General features: G+C 39.0%; 1 protein-coding gene across 1 annotated transcript in view; it reads right to left on the bottom strand.

Annotated features, from left to right (window-relative positions):
* Window positions 1-18,135, bottom strand: part of TXNRD2 (thioredoxin reductase 2) — a 566,113-nt gene extending 547,978 nt beyond the window's left edge. Inside the window, 1 exon segment of the mRNA XM_053701924.1 lies at window positions 18,022-18,135. Coding sequence (XP_053557899.1) covers window positions 18,022-18,091 — 70 coding nt within the window. The 5' untranslated portion in view covers window positions 18,092-18,135.
* Between the last annotated feature and the right edge of the window lie 231 nt (window positions 18,136-18,366).

Genomic DNA, 18,366 nt, shown 5'->3' with positions numbered 1-18,366 from the left:
AACGTGAAGGTAAGCATCCTTCAGATCTATCGTAGTCATGAACTGTCCTTCCTGAACAAAAGGAAGGATGGACCTTATTGTCTCCATCTTGAACGAGGGGACAGATAGGAAATTGTTTAAGCAGTTTAGGTCCAGAATTGGGCGAAAAGTTCCCTCCTTCTTTGGGACCACAAAAAGGTTTGAGTAGTATCCCAGACCTCTTTCTGCCAGAGGAACCGGTACAATGACTCCCAGAGAGAAGAGATCCCTCATGCACCCTAGAAAGGTATCTCTCTTTTCTGGTCTTGAAGACAGGTTTGACAAGAGGAATCTGCCCCTGGGTGGATGAGACTTGAAACCTACCCTGTATCCTTGAGCGATGACCTCCAGGACCCATGGGTCTTGCATGTCCCCAAACAAAGATTTCGAAAAGAGTGATAGTCTGCCCCCTACAAGATCCAGAGCAGGATCGGGGGCCGCCCCTTCATGTCGACTGACTCGACGGGCTTCATATTCTGCTTGTTTTTTTCAGGGACTGAGCCGGCTTCCAAATCCCCTTGGATTGCTCGGGCTTTGCGGAGGGCTGCTGACATTGGGATTTATCCAAACCAAAGGATCGAAAATTAGGACCTTGTCCCTTAGGTTTGTTCTTATCCTGCGGTAAAAAGGCACCTTTGCCTCCAGTAACCGTGGAGATAATCGAGTCCAGGCCTGGAAAAACAAGAGTCTTTCCCTTAAATGGGAGGAAAAGAAGTCTTGACTTCGAAGTCATATTCGCAGACCAAGACTTCAGTCAGAGTGCCCTACGGGCTTGAACAGAAAAACCTGAAGCCTTGGCATTCAGGTGAATAATCTGCATATTTGCATCACAAATAAAATAATTAGCCACCCTTAAGGCATTCTGTCTTGGATCACATGGAGGGGACCCTCCACCTCAATCAACTCAGATAAGGAGTCACACTAGTAGGTAGCCACTCCAGCGACCGCAGCAACAGCCTCTACCGGTTGAAACATATAACACGTATGGTGAAACATCTTTCTTAACAGAGTTTCTATCTTTTTATCCATGGGCTCTTTAACCGACAAAACTATCCTCAAGCAGGATAGTAGTGCGCTTAGCAAGCGTGGAGATAGCGCCATCCACCTTGGGAATGGAACCCCACAACTCCAATTGAGAGTCCAGAACCGGGAATAATCTTTTAAAGGAAGAAGGGGAAAATGACGAACCAAGTGTTTTTCATTTATTCTTAATAATGTTCGCCATCTTTACAAAAAACCAGGAAGTCTGTGGTACAACCCTTTCCTCGTAGACCTTATCAAATTTAGGAATACAAGGTTCCTCAAGCAATTTAGGCTTTGGAACCTCTAAAGTAGCCAAAACTTCCTTTAGCAGAAAGAGTAAATGTTCAATCCTAAATCTAAAGTCTGGTTCCTCCGCAGCTGGAGGCTTAGAGGCAGCAGATTCCGACCCAGAGAGAGCATCCTTTGAAGTATCAGAGGCGTCTTCATCAATGGATAATCTTGTATCAGATAAATTCAATAAGCTAGTAGATGACCCCTGGGAAGGATAGCAATATTTGACCTTTTGCTTGCGTTTAGCAGGGCGAGGTAAAGCACTGAAGGCCGCAGACACTGCCGTTTGTAACTGTTTAGTTAAGTCTGGCGGTAAAAGGGCCCCTCCAGATGGAGGATTAAGAGTGCTTTGGGAAGCTGCATGTGTATTAGGATATGACTGTAGGGTGCGCACCTCACAGGACGGAGACTCCTCAGATGTGGACGGCTCAGTGGTACTTAACATATTGACTTTCCTTGACATGATTACTTAATAAAGGCATGTGAAACATAATTGAGCAGGCGGGTATACCGTGGCCTCCCCACAATATAGACAGGTATTAGACTTAGGTAAAGAGGGAGTACCCTCTAACGTATCACAGTCCTCCATAGCTTGCGCTTATAAAGCAGACTAAGGAAACAAGATAAAATGGCACCTTTATACCCCCAATGGCTGGGGCACTCATCACCTCCTATGACCCAGGCCAAACCCAGGAGAAACCGCTTTGTCTCAGATAAACCGCACGGTCATGAAAAAGGAAATCGGTGTGACCACACCCGGTCACGTGGTGCGCCATGCAGTACTGCCCCTGCTATAGGAAAAAGCACGCCAAGCCTAACAGGTTGCACAGCTTACCCAAAACGAAAGTAAAACCTGTACGTTCCAACATTTGCCTGAGCCTCATCTCACACATGTCGCAGCATAATCAAAATAAAATAAATTATGTGATTAATTACCCCCCCCCCGTTCAATTTTCCCTTCTGGAGATATTAACTCTTGATTCCATACAGATAAAAGGAGTCACACTGTGACCCTGTCTATTTGCGTTATATGTGTATAAAAAATGAAATTATCTTACCAGAATCTATGCCGTGGAACAGAAACACAGCTGTTAATGAGTCTGGATGGATTTGCAGAAAGACTCTTCCTGCATCTCCAGAGTCTAACATTCGTCAATGCTCTCACTGAGAGGTTGACAAGATTACTTAAAACTCCAGTCCCATTCCAAAGGGTAGATACCCTACATAAAGAACTACTCTGTATCTTCTGACACTTCTCTGCCAACCTCCTGTGATGAAAGGCAAAGAATGACTGGGATATGAGGGAATTGGGGGGGGGGGGTATTTAAGCCTTTGGCTGGGGTGTCTTTGCCTCCTCCTGGTGGCCAGGTTCTGAATTTCCCACAAGGAATAAAGCCGTGGACTCTCCTCATATTAAGGAAAATAGTGCTGCTACCTACTAAAAAAATACCAAAAAGGAGACCAATACACCAATGGCCATTGGGAACTATCATTTAATTGATAAAGCTCTTAAAGTCAGTGAATGAGGTAATATTCTGGTAATTATTGTCCAGATTCCCTTGTCCTGTCAATGATAAGGACTGATGTGATCATATAAATAGTCCAAAACAAGGACAACTACATTAAAGAGTCTCTTTAAAGAAAGCAGAAGCAATCCATATAACCACAAGGTTAGTGTTTCCCAGTGGAAAGCAAGGAAAATCAGCTTGCAAGATTTCACATGTGTTAGTACAAGCAGAGCAGGTCATATATGCAGGGCAGTTATGCATCAGGGAAGGGTTCATAAAAGCTGAATAACCAGTCAAAGTTAGTCGTGTTAATGCAGCCTTATAGTATCCCACTTAAAGGGTACGACCTACTGAGGGATTTACCCTCGCCTAAGGGACCCTTTACAGTGGGTCTGAAAGAACTTTAGATCTCACGAATCTTCACAGCGATCCGTGATCGCTGCAGTGTCCAATCTTAAAGGAACACTGAACCCAATTTTTTTCTCTTTTGCGATTCAGATAGAAAGTTGCTTAAAATTGCATGCTCTAATTAAATCCTATTAGCAATTTTTCTTCGTTCTCTCTTTATTTGAAATAGACAGCATCTAAGCTAAGGAGCCAGCCAATTTTTGGTTCAGACCCTGGACAGCACTTGTTTAATGGTGCTGTCCAATCAGCAAGGACAACCCAGGTTGTTCACCAAAAATGGGCCGGCATCTAAACTTACATTCTTGCTTTTCAAATAAATATACCAAGAGAATTAAGAAAATTTGATAATGAGTAAATTAGAAAGTTGTTTAAAATTGCATGCTCTATCTGAATCACAAAAGAAAAGAATTTGGGTTGACTGTTCCTTTAAGCATCTGACCTTGTACAGCTGATCCCCCTGCGATCATAGCATCCAAGCTCTATGCTGCAGTTGTAAGTTGCTGCAGCATAGAGCTTGTGGGTAAGCATCTCCCAATGGTCCGTTGGTGTTCAGGAAAACTCATCCGGCCTAGCCGAGTATATCGATTATGTCAATCATGCTGGAAGGCTCAGCAACTTACAACTGCAGCATAGAGCTTGAATACTATGAACGCAGGGGGATCAGCTGTACAAGGTCAGATGCTTAAAGGAACAGTCAACCCAAAAAAGAATATAACTTAATTAAGATAATGTATTTAATGATTTGTACAGCAAACTGTAGCCCAATTTTGATGCCAATATACTTTGCAAGTAAAAAGACTAACTAGTTCTCATTCGGCCGTTTTGAAATGGCCTCCTGACCCCTCCTTCCTGGCGTCATCTAACCTTAATTTTCAGCTTCCACTGAATGAAACTTTAACTGTGTTATATAGAGATACATTCATCCATACAAATTCAACATCTTAAAAACGCATTGCTGCAGATAGTTTCACTCAAAGCATATTGTCAGTACGGCACATACGATCCGTTTATAGTTGGTACTATTTGTAAGCTTGAAGGAAAAAGATGCAGTATTATATTTATACCTTTTACCCCACATAAACCTATGGGGAATAAAAATCAATGTAAATCACGCATCTAAAATATGAACTATGCGCCTTCAATACATGAGCTATTTTACTTTTAGCATTAAAAGGGACAGTCAACACCAGAATTTTTGTTGTTTTAAAATATAACCCCTTAATTAACAATTACCCAGTTTTGCATAACCAACACAGTTATAATTATACACATTTTACCTCTGTAATTACCTTGTATCTAAGACTCAGCAGACTGCCCCCTTATTTCAGTTCTTTTGACAGACTTGCAGTTTAGCCAATCAGAGCTGTCTCCATTCACGTGCATGAGCTCAATGTTACCTAAATCAAACACGTGAACTAATGCCCTCTAGTGGTGAAAAACTATCAAAATGCATTTAGATTAGAGGCAGCCTTCAAGGTCTAAGAAATTAGCATATGAATCTCCTAGGTTTAGCTTTCAACTAAGAACACCAAGAGAACAAAGCAAAATTGCTGATAAAGTAAATTGGAAAGTTGTTTAAAATTACATGCCCTATTTGAAACATGAAAGTTTTTTTTGGACTTGACTATCTCTTTAAACTATTGATAGTCAGCAGAATGCACACACCGATGAAAGTTATCACACATAGCTGAAGCAAGCAATTAAAACATAAGACATATAAAATCAGTCCATATCGAAGTCTGCACACCGTCTGCAAGAAAATCCTCCCCTCCTTGCACATCTAGAAAATAGGACAATGCTCTTTCCTGTGCCGCTGTGCGTATATATAGTTATTAAATATACGCACAGTGGCACAGAAGAACATTGTCCTATTTTCTAGATACAACCTCAGATGAACAACACATAGCATATTACACTGTGTCAAAGCCAAAATGTAGAAGCCATGTGTGAAAAACTAAGTACACCCTTACTGCTTCCAGGTGCTGCTAATCAAATGCCCTTGATTAATTTATCATCAGCAAGTGTCACCACCTCTATTAACTGTTGAAGCTTTAGCAGTTTGCTGGTCTAGAGCATTCAGGTGTGTTTTAACACAATGCCAAGGAGGAAAGACATCAGCAATGATCTTAGAGAATCAAATTGTTGCTGCCCATCAGTCTGGGAAGGGTTATAACGCCATTTCCAAACAAAAAAGTCCATCATTCTACAGTAAGAAAGATTATTCACAAGTGGAAAACATTTAAGACAGTTGTAAATCTTTACAGGAGTGGACGTACCAGCAAATTCACCCCAAGGTCAGACCGTGCAACGCTCAGAAAAATTGCAAAAAAAAACCCAAGAGTTAAATCTCAGACTCTACAGGCCCTAGTTAGCATGTTAAAGTTCATGACAGTACAATTAGAAAAAGACTGAACAAGCATTGTTTGTATGGAAGGATTGTCAGGAGACAGCCTCTTCTCTCTAAAAAGAAAATGGCAGCACAGCTTAGGATTGCAAAGGTTTGCAAAGTTGCATCTGAACAAATCACAAGACTTCTGGAACAAAGTCCTTTGGACAGACGAGACCACATTTGGCGAAAATCAAACAACTCATGCCAACTGTTAAGCACAATGGTGGAGGGGTAATGATTTGGGATTGTTTTGCAGTTACAGGACCTGGGCACCTTGCAGTCATTGAGTCGACCATTAACACCTCTGTATACCAAAGTATTCTAGAGTCAAATGTGAGGCCATCTGTCCGACAGCTAAATTTTGTCCGAAATTGGGTCATGAAACAGGATTATGGCTTTCAAGCGCACCAGCAAATCTACAACAGAATGGCTGAAAAAGAAGAGAATCAAGGTGTTGCAATGGCCCAGTCAAAGTCCAGACCTCAACCCGATTGAAATGATGTGGCGGGACATTAAGAGAGCTGTGCATAAACGAATGCCCACAAACCTCAATGAAATAAAGCAACATTGTAAAGAGTGGGCCAAAATTCCTCCACAACGATGTGAGAGTGATAAAGTCATAAAGAAAAAAACGATTACTTCAAGTTATTGCTGCTAACGGTGGTTCTACAAGCTATTGAACTATAAGGTGTACTTAATTTTTTTTTTTTACACATGGCTTTTCCATTTTGGCTTTATTTCTGTTAAATAAATCATGTCATGGTGTAATGTCATGTGTTGTTGTTCATTCAAAGAGAGTGAAATAAAAAATATATATATATCTCCTGGTAGAGTGCTTCTCTCTTTGTATGCAAATTAGTATAACCCTAGGGAGGTCTCCCTATGGGTGATGGGGGAAACCAGACATGGACTCCTTGCCCAGTGTGCTTAGAGGAATGTGGTTGCACCTCACTGACGAGGCCCATAGGAGGCTGAAACGATTGTCTGGGGTTGTCATGTTCCTTGTTCAGAGGAGAATTGCCTGGTATTTCGGGGCTGGACTGACCTTACTTACTTACTAGTCTAAAAAGAGGCTGCTCCTGGGTGGTAAATCGCCATGGAACTAGCTGTTGTTCCTTCCTGGTAGAAAGTGTGTGTGTGTGTGTTAATATATATATATATATATATATATATATATATATATATATATATATATATATATATATATATATATATATATATATATATATATAATATACATACACACACAGGAAATAAGCTTCACTTTACAGCAAATCAAACCTATCTTTTGCTGATGTGAGCTATTAAGCTCAAAACAGCTGTCCAGAAGTAGTTTTATTTTTGCTGCACCTACACCAAATGGGAATGTATGTGGTTAAACACAGTACACAAAGCAAAAAGCATAAGATGTATGTCATTTGCACACCTTCCCTAAGTTTTCTGGTGCATTGGTAACAATGAATACCGAGTACTTCTTGGGAAAAGCAAGTGGAATACTTGCCTAAATGTGCCAATTGTCTATAAAAGTTAAAATCTAATCAGCATAATCTGTATTGTAAAGTGATATTAAATAGAAAGCACAAAGTGTAAATGCAGCAGAACTGTCATGTCATACACTGCTATATTGCACTGGGCTTGTCTTAATGGCCCATTGGAGAAGTATAGCAAAATCTGCCTTTTAAGTATTTCACTAGGGATCTCGCAGTGCTGGAAGACCATCTCACCTGAGCGGAGAGCTTTAGATCATCAGGCCCTCTGAGTTCAAGACTGCAGGTAGCCATTTTTGGCTTGAATATCCAAAACACCTCCATTTTTATAATTTAAAATGGTCCCCAGCTGTACTTGGCTAATAAAACTTTTCTATTGCGGTCCATGTCAAACCACAGGTATTTAGATAACCAATTTCAATAAAATGTTGTGCTAGAGACACAGCTCGGCCTCTAGTTCTTATGTGTTACAAAACTCCCACAAACTCCTCTAATAAAGCGTAAGCCCACGTTACAATGTATGCTCATAGTAAGTGTGTTGTAAATTTTGACTTCTACAAACAAACACCTCTCCACTAAGCATGACACAATTAAAATGTTATTTTGGTTTTGAAGCTTAGAAAAATACAAAATGGCTTTAAGGTCAGTAAGCAAAGACAAATGTATAAAATATACATTTTTCAAATGTCTTAGAAACCAGCTGTTCTCCTGATAATGGTATGGAATTGTGGAAATTAATTTCATTTCTATTTAATACTTTTAATCTAATCAGTATATATTTATGTACAAGAGTCACTTCCTAAGTAATGGTAACTCAATAGATTGTGCACATGTAATGGAGTTTAAAGAGTATAAAGGCAAAAAAAGTTGTTTACTTTGAAGGGTCATTATAGTAATAAAGTGGCATGAACACATTGGTTAAACACATAGTTAAAAGGGACATTCCAATCAAAATTGAAATGCACATAGATGAATTACATCTTCGAATAGAAACAAATTTGCAATGTACATGTATTAGCAAAAATGCTTCTAGTAAAAGTTATCACTGTTTTTTTTAGTGTTAACATTTTTCTCTGCACGTGCATGTGAAGCATAACTAGATATGGTCACTGCACCCACATTTTAAATACTGCAGCTGCTCAGATAATCAGTGGGGCTTGGTAGCATGTCCACAATAAACAAATTGAGTCATTACCAGATGGTACAAGCACCTTAGGCTCTCTGAGCAAGTGCTGTGTTTAAAATGCTGGTGCACGGTGCATACACTTTTGAAACAGCTATAGCTTTTATTAGAAGCAATTTTACTAATACATGTATATTACATAATTGCTTCTGTTCAATACCGAAATGCACCCATGTGGTTTCCAATTTTGGCTGGAATATCGCTTTAAAGCATTGTTTGGGACTTCAGAGCACTACAGAAACAGAGCAGAAACTGCCACTAATCCAATCAGCTGTGCTAGTCACAGCAGTAACTTTTTTTTTTTTTAAGTTAAAAGGGACAGGAAACCTAAAATGTTTTTCATATATCAGATCCAGAATACAGTTTGAAAAAACAACAACAACAACAACAAAAAAATTCCAATTTATTTCTATTATTAAATTTACTTCATTCTCTAGTTATCTTTTGTTTGTTTAAAAGCAGGTAGGTAGGCTCTGGAGCTTGCATATGTTGGGAACAATATATCAGGAGTTTTGCAAGAATGCTTTTAATAGAAACACTTCTGTCCTCTAATACTAAATCTTTCTTGCAAAATTACTGCAACAAAGAATACAATAATGAAGTAAATTGGATTGGTATATTTTAATCAAAAGAAAAAGGGTTGTTTTATGCTTCTTTAAAAAGGGACAGCAAACACTTTGTAATTGTTTTGCAGTTGTTATCTGATAAAGCCAATTAGAGATAGATATGTAGCAGGGTTACCCTTGATAAGTCAGAGCGATGTATTCCAAGTTCTTAGAGTTAGAAATTGATCGATTTTCAGAACTAAATTACATAAAGAGTGGGCAAAATAAATTGCAAAACTGTTTCATTATATATAAGATTTTATATAAAACATCTCAAAGTGTTTACTGTCCCTTTAAGTTTGGTGCTCCTATGTTACACAAAACAAACATTTTACTTAAAAATAAGTATGAATTAGACATTTGCACAAATGCAGAATTTTAATTTTACATAGAAGTATTGTGCAGCATAATTTATTAAGGAAAAATAGTTATTCATTATTTTAATAAGTTCCACTGTTAAGAGAAAGCTTTTATTGTGCATAGAGCCCTTTGCGCCAAAACACTAAAACTGCACAAGCTCTGGCAAAACAGACAAGCATCTGTAAAACCCAGGTGCAGCCGGCCTACTGCCCTAAACACCACAGACTGCACGTACATTATCACTAAACCAGTAACAGCTTTACTAGAGAAAGTTCTGCCTCTTACACCGGTTTACTGTAGATGTGGGTTGAAAGGTTTAAACCCTGCTCCAGAGCCCAGTTTACTACTGGGAGCTAGCTGACAACATCTGGTGAGTCAAAGACAAGAGGGATGAGTGTATAGCCACTAATCAGCAGCTAACACCTAGTAGTGCATTGCTGCTCGAGCCTACCTAGGTATGCTTTCTTTTTCATCAAATCATACCATATAAAATCAATTTGATAACAGAAGTAATCTGAAAAGTTTCTTAAAAACAAATGAATGTTTTATCTGATCCAAGACAGTTTCATTTTTTACTTGTTCCTTTGAGAGTACTTACTAGATAATATATTAAGCTTATTAGGAGTATAAAAGACATAAAAAAGCATTAAATGTGCCTGTTTATCTTGGTATCCTTCATTGCAGGTTAGCTCCCTTCCATAAAAGCATACAGAGGTATAAACAACAGTGAACGTGTCTTCAGCAAAAATGTTTCCATGATTTTCATTTATAAATAATTGGGTGTTTGGATCAGCAATTTCATTTTGATCTATCAAATAACTGAAGGACACATTAATATTTCAGTAGTGAAATGAGGTTTATTGGATTAACAGAAAATGTGCAATATGCATCAAAACGAATTAGACAGGTGCATAAATGTGGGCACTCTTGTAATTTTGTTGACTTGAATACCTGTAACTACCTAGCACTGATTAATTGGAACACAATTGGTTTGAGAGCCCATTAAGCCTTGAACTTCATAGACAGGTGCATCCAATCATGAGAAAAGGTATTTAAGGTGGCCAATTGCAAGTTGTTGTTCTGTTTGACTCTCCTCTGAAGAGTGGCAACATGGGGGCCTCAAAACAACTCTCAAATGACCTGAAAACAAAGATTGTTCAACGTTATGGTTTAGGGGAAGTCTACAAAAAGCTATCGTAGAGATTAAAGCCGTCAGTGTCCACTGTGAGGAAATGGAAGACCACAGGCACAATTCTTGTTAAGGCCAGAAGTGGCAGGCCAAGTAAAATATCGGAGAGGCAAAGGATGGTGAGAACGGTCAAAAACAGCCCACAGACCACCTCCAACATCATCTTGCTGCAGATGGTGTCACTGTGCATCGTTCAACAATTCAGCGCACTTTGCACAAGGAGAAGCTGTATGGGAGAGTGATGTGGAAGAAGCCTTTTCTGCACACACGCCACAAACAGAGTCGCTTGAGGTATGCAAACGCACATTTGGGCAAGCCAGCTTAATTTTGGAAGAAGGTGCTGTGGACTGATGAAACAAAGATGGAGTTATTTGGTCATAACAAGGGTCGTTATGCATGGCGGCAAAAGAACACAGCGTTCCAAGACAAACACTTGCTACCCACAGTAAAATTTGGTGGATGTTCCATCATGCTGTGGGGCTGTGTGGCCAGTGCCGGTACTGGGAATCTTGTTAAAGTTAAGGGTGGCATGGATTCCACTCAATATCAGGAGATACTTGAGAATAAGGTTGAGGAATCAGTCACAAAGTCGAAGTTACGCCGGGGCTGGATATTTCAACAAGACAACAACCCAAACACTGCTCAAAATCTACTCTGGCATTTATGCAAAGGAACAAGTACAATGTTCTGGAATGGCCATCCCAGTCCCCAGACCTGAATATCATTAAAAATCTGTGGGGTGATTTGAAGCGGGCTGTCCATGCTCGGCAACAATCAAACCTAACTGAACTAGAGATGTTTTGCAAGGTGGAATAGTCCAAAATACCTTCATCCAGAATCCAGACAGACACTCAATATAGGCTATAGGAAGCGTCTAGAGGCTAAAGGAGGCTCTACAAAATATTGATGCAATATTTCTGTTGGGGTGCCCAAATTTACGCACCCATCTAATTTCGTTTTGATGCATATTGCACATTTTTCTGTTAATACAGAATAAAAAGGCCAAGGAGCGCCAATGAAAGCTAAAATGTAACCGTATTGGATAGATTAATTACGCTAATGGGTCAAAAATAATTCATAAATAATTCTAAAATATATTAAGGCAAACGCAGAATGTTAACCGCAATTGCCAGAAGAATATCTCAAAATTATCATAAGTAGCTTAACGTATATAACGACTAATATATCAGAAGTGCTAGATGAACACAAAATTTAAGTGGCGATAATATAATAAGTAGATAAATAAAAATTTAATACAATGATTATATATATATATATATATATATATATATTCGACCTTATAACAAACAATCTATACAGAACAATTCATATAATAAAATATAAACATAAAATAAAATGTACAATAATATGCAATGTCAATGAAATTGCTGAACAAATAGAAAAAAGTTGATGAAAAAAGTCAGTGATAAAAAGACACAGCCGTTACATCCAATTGATTGTGCAGATCATAAGTTTCACACACAGGTAGGGTGTTCCTTGTTGTTTATTATGTGTCGATACTTTGTATTTGATGTTTTTATCCTCCAATGAAAAAGGAGAATTCTTCTTAAGGAAGTATCACAAAATGTTTGTGAAAACAAACACTCTGTACTCAGTGTAAAACTGCTGTAGTCGGCGTAATGTTTAGACGCTGATAGATCTCTTTCTCAGTTGGCTGTATAGTAACTTTCCAGAGTGAATGAAGTCCACAGATTAAATATAATCAAAGATCGTATACAAATGTAACTCAAATGGTAGTATGTGACTTGATGGCCGCAAAAAAACACACACTGAACGGCCTGGTCGTACACAACAAGCCAGAACCGACAGACGTGCAACAGCACAGGTTCAGAAGCGCCACAAACACAAGTCCACTAGCCAAGTTACAATTAACAGGTGTGCTCCGATGAAGAGTCACGTGAGCAACGCGTTTCAAAATTACCAGGGCACTCTCTGCAGTAGCTATTTGAACCCGTCCTATACTTCTGATTGGGTATTGAGTGAACCAATCGCATAGTTGCGAATAAATACATTCTATTACGACTTGTTTATACTTGGCAAATTCTATTATTGGCGCTTATAACATATAAGAAGATATTTCTCACAGCATAGAACTGTCAAAGCATTTGGAACATGTTCACTTGCATATATTTTCCAAAACGACATAATGAAACATATAAACTATATACTTAAACCAAAATTTGACAATCCAATCCTCTGCTGAAGCGCAGGTACGCCTGTGCGAAACATGTCAGGTGTTCTGATGTCTGACTTTGTCTAACTTGTGGATGAATAAACCTACTTGACTACAACAGCACTTTGATTGTCCGTGCAGTGTTTGCTTTATCTCTACTAATACTAAATATATATATATATATATATATATATATATATATATATATATATATATATATATACATACATACATACATACACACACACACACATACATATACACATGCAGCCACCAATAAGCAGCTAGAACCTAGGTTATTTGCTGCTCCTGAGTTTACCTAGCTAAACCTTTCCGCAAAGGATAACAAAAGAAGGAAGCAAATAATAGAAGTAAACTGGAAAGTTGTTTAAAATCACATGCTCTTTCTGACTCATGAAAGAAAAAAATTGGGGTTCATGTCCCTTTAAAGCAACATGGAAAGTGGCAAATTGTTATTACACATATGAAGTTAGCAGCTAAACAATTTAAAAAAAAAATGTTTACATGAAAACATGTAAATCTGTATAAATATATATTTAAAAGACGAGGAAATGCAAGTTTGTGCACAGCTAATTTATGTTACACCTAAAAACTCTGGACATATAAGTAATTAAACATGACACGAAATTAAGGAGCAGACTTTTATTTATGGAAATACGTTCAAGAGACTTTGACAGCTGACAACTGTTTCCCTAATACACCCAGACAAATGAACGGTTTTACCACAGAAATACACAAACAGTTACAGCTCTGCATGACAAACCCTCACTCACAAATTCATGTTTCCAATCAGGCAGATATGCCCACGCTTCCTTCAAAAACACAGCTTTTTATCCCAGTCAAGTCTTACCCTTTAAACACACAAAGACAGGTGCTATTATTTGTTCAAGTAACAAAGTTAAGGCTGGAGATGGTGAATGAGGAAAGCTGTGAGATGTGGCCAGACAACACAATATGGCTCTCATGCATTCTCATCATTGCAACAGCCAATAACTATCTTGTGGCTAGATTCCATGCTTCTTAGACCTGTTTAATTACTGAAGATGTGGGCTGAATAGGGACCTGGGCACTGTATTTATTAGGCACCAGATTGTATATGATGTATAAGAATGCACCCAGTCAACTCTACAGTTAGCTGCCAGTGCCAGGGGATGTACAGAGTGATGCCCAGATGGTACAATCCACTATCATTACTGCAACAGATAATCTTGAGGCTAGATCCCATGCTATGTGCTGCTTGTGGCAACAACTGTGTACCAGTGGTGATGGAAGCAGCAAATCACTATCAAACTATAAATGGTAATGCATGCTGGGTAGTGGAAGGAAGATATAATTCCATAAAAAAGGCACCTGAATCAAAAGGATGGGGGGGGGGGGGGCGGGAAATGTTATGATAGAGATATCCACTATTGACTTGGGACTCCCCATTGCTATTAATCCCTTCAAGTAATAGGAAAGTCAAAATTAATACTTGTCCGATTCAGATAGACCATCTCATTTTAAGATACATTTAAATTCACTTCTATTTTCATATGTGCTTTGTTCTCTTGGTATCCATTGTTGAAAAATATGCCTTCTAATTACCAAAAAGCAACGCCAAAGCCATATATGTCTGCTATTTCTGATCAAAGGGGATCCCAGAGAAGCATTTACAACCATTTATGCCATAATTGCACAAATTGTTTGTAAATAATTTCAGTGAGAAACCTAAAGTTTGTGAAAAAAATTGTGAAAAAGTGAACGATTTTTTTTATTTGATGGCATTTGGCAGTGAAATGGTGGCATGAAATATACCAAAATTGGCCTAGATGAATACTTTGGGATGTCTACTAAAAAAAAATATATACATGTCAATGGATATTCAGGGATTCCTGAAAGATATCAGTGTCCCAATGTAACTAGCGCTAATTTTGAAAAAAAGTGGTTTGGAAATAGCAAAGTGCTACTTGTATTTATTGCCCTATAACTTGCAAAAAAAGCAAAGAACATGTAAACATTGGGTATTTCTAAACTCAGGACAAAATTTAGAAACTATTTAGCATGGGAGTTTTTTGGTGGTTGTAGATGTGTAACAGATTTTGGGGATCAATGTTAGAAAAAGTGTGTTTTTACCATTTTTTCCTCATATTTTATAAAAAAATTTATAGTAAATTATAAGATATGATGAAAATAATGGTATCTTTAGAAAGTCCATTTAATGGCGAGAAAAACGATATATAATATGTGTGGATACAGTAAATAAGTAAGAGGAAAATTACAGCTAAACTCAAATACTGCAAAAATGTAAAAATAGCCTTGGTCCCAAACGGACAGAAAATGGAAAAGTGCTGTGGTCATTAAGGGGTTAAAGGGACACTGAACCCAATTTTTTTTTTCTTTTGTGATTCAGATAGAGCATGCAATTTTAAGCAACTTTCTAATTTACTCCTATTATCAATTTTCCTTCGTTCACTTGCTATCTTTATTTGAAAAAGAAGGCATCTAAGTTTCTTTTTCAGTTCAGCACTATGGACAGCACTTTTTTATTGGTAGATGAATTTATCCACCAATCAGCAAGAATAACCCAGGTTGTTCACCAAAAATGGGCCGGTATCTAAACTTACATTCTTGCATTTCAAATAAAGATACCAAGAGAATGAATTTGATAATAGGAGTAAATTAGAAAGTTGCTTAAAATTGCATGCTCTGTCTGAATCACAAAAGAAAAAATTTGGGGTTAGTGTCCCTTTAAAGATAGTTTTTTATTTATTACACATTATAGTGCAAAGGTTATTCATCCGTAGTTTTTAATTATGTAGCATGAGGCTTTATATACATGGTTGCAATGTTTACACTTTTTGGTAAATGGATTCCATTAACCCCTTAATGACACATGCCATACCCTGTACCGCGGCTGTGTACTGGGCTGTTACAGAGCGGGTCTCACCAACAGCTGTGAGACGATGCTTTTTCTGCATTCCTCACAAGTTAGAACTTGCAAAAATAGCATAACGGAGGCCACCCCAGACTTACAAGCACAAAGATAGGTTGTCCCTGAGATTGTATGCCTGTCAATGGGGTGCCTCACTGTTTGTGGATGCCTGCATGTGAGGTTATCCAGCAACAGTACAGTTACAATAAATATGACAGCCAGTCACAGTGATCACAGGTCAAAAATGACAAGCTATCGATTGTTAAAAATGAAAATTAGTTTTTATGTAAAAAGTAATTATTTAAATTGAGTCTTGCAGAAAAGTTATTTAAAATCAAACCCAAATAAAAACAAAGAGAGAGAAGGGCTCTACCAGGAACAAACAACAACTCAGTATCTATGAGCAGCTTTTTTAGCCCAGTTGTGCTTTTCACAGAGTGTATCAGTCTGATTCTGCCGAGTAAGGTCAGTCCAGCACCAAAATACCAGGCTATTCCCCTCTAAACAAGGAACATGACAACCCCAGAAGATCGTTTCAGCCTTCTGTGGGCCTCATCAGTGAGGTGCAGCCATTATCCTCTAAGCAAGCTGGGCAAGGAGTCCAAGTCTGATTTCCCCCATTACCCTTAGGGAGACCTCCCCAGGGTCATAATACAAATTCAAACAAAGAGAGAAGCGCTCTACCAGGGACAAAACAACTACTAAGCTGTTGTTCATTCCTGGTAGAGCGCTTCTCTCTTTGTTTGAATTAGCTTGTTTTATGGCGAGTTACCATCTAGGAGTAGCCTTTTTTTTAGCCCAGTTGTGCTTTTCACAGAGGAAAACTTTCCTGAAGTATATCAGTTTGATCCCGCTGAGTAAGGTCAGCCCAGCCCCAAAATACTAGGCAATTCTCCTTTAAACAAGGAACATGACAACTCCAGACAATCAGTTCGGCCTTCTGTGGGCCTCATCAATGAGGTGCAGTCATATTCCTCTAAGCACAATGGGCAAGGAGTCCATGTCTGGTTTCCTCCATCACCCTTAGGGAGACCTCATAATACAAATGCATACAAAGAGAGAACAGTAGTTCAGTAGCTTGTTCTATAGGGAGTTACCACCTAGGAGCAGCCTCTTTTAGCCCAGTTCTGCTTTTCACAGGGGAAAATTTTCCTGAAGTATACTAGTCCGATTGCTCTGAGTAATGTCAATGCAGCCCCAAAATACCAATCCTGTTGAAAGTCTCCCTAAGGTTGATGAGGGAAACCAGACGTTGACTCCTCGTCCAATGGGCTTAGAGGGTTATGGCTGCACCTCACGGACGAGGCCGAAACGATCTTTTGGAGTTGCGGTTTCCTAGTTCAGAGGAGGACTGCCTGGTATTTCGGGGCTGGGCTGACCTTGTTAGGCGGGATCAGTCTGATATACTTCAGGAAAGTCTTTCTATGTGAAAAAGACAATTGGGCAAAAAGAAACTACTCCCAGGTGGTAACCGTGCCATAGAACAAGCCACTGAGCTGTTTGTTCCTGGCAGACTGAATCTCTTTCCTGTTTGTATTAAATCAAATCCACGCTGAAGTTCAGGAATAGTAGCGCTGCAAGCAAAATGGTTTTAACCCCCCCCCCCATGAGGTTAAACACAAAGTTAAAGTACTCTTGGGAGTCGCAGATAACTGCTTGTCCCAAGCAGAAATTGTTTGTCACCCAATCAACAATAGGGGTTACATGCTCTTACAAATTAGAGCATGCAATTTTTTTTTTCGTTAGAATGGACTACACATACACACTGCTTTGCAAAAGGAAATTAATTTCCCACTCCACAGAGATTTTGTGTATATTTGTGTATACAGTATATATATATATATATATATATATATATATATATATATATATATATATATATATATATATCACACACATACACAACACTGACTGATCTCTCTCACTAACAAAGGAGTCATGTCCTCCCAGACACGATAGCTCACAACACCACTGCAAACAAAAGTCTTACACACAGGTCAATCCCCTCTAAACACAGCTGTTACTTCACATAAATACAGAGGACCTGACACCCCCATACATACACTCTGTTTACACAGACGTCCGTCCCCATATTTACCTACGCCTCCACTGAAAGCTCTGCCCCTGTACATACAAATAATGGGATAGACCCCTTAATACATTATGACAAATTCACCTTATTCTACAGACAGAACGGGCAGATGCTTGAAATTAAGAGGTTTAAGAGAATTGCAAAACATCCACAAAAAATGATTGACCCACACTGCACTTTCCACGCAATGAAACTTCTGCCCATAGACACACTAAAACTTTGCCCCCTTCAATGCACAGATTGACAGGATTGAGGCATATTCACCCTGCTCACGGCCTTCTATACACCGTTAACCCCTTACTACCACCTCTTAGCTGTTAACTAACATAACCCCCACTGTACCTGCTAACCCACGGCTGCCCCTTGCCAGGGTCACCCCCCGCCTGGATGAGCGCAGCCACAGGGCCGCCATGTGTTGTGTACAGTGTTAGGCCCCAAGAACTGCCCTCCCCGCGCCTGTCAGCAAGCAGACAGTAAAGTCTGGGACCACGCCCTGTCACGGCAGAGACTTCCCCTACTTGTCATAACGTTGTGTAGGTGATGCATGGATAAAGTGCAAATAGAGGATATTCATCGTGCCGCTGTGTAACCTATTTGTATACACCTCAGCCACCTGTGTGAGCCGAGCACACTCCATTCACTTCTGTATAAATTATGTGAGTACGCTTGTTCTCTCATTATTATATA

This window comes from Bombina bombina, chromosome 2 (genome assembly GCF_027579735.1).
Source record: "Bombina bombina isolate aBomBom1 chromosome 2, aBomBom1.pri, whole genome shotgun sequence".
Taxonomy (NCBI): domain Eukaryota; kingdom Metazoa; phylum Chordata; class Amphibia; order Anura; family Bombinatoridae; genus Bombina; species Bombina bombina.
This window is presented reverse-complemented; position numbering and strand designations above follow the sequence as displayed.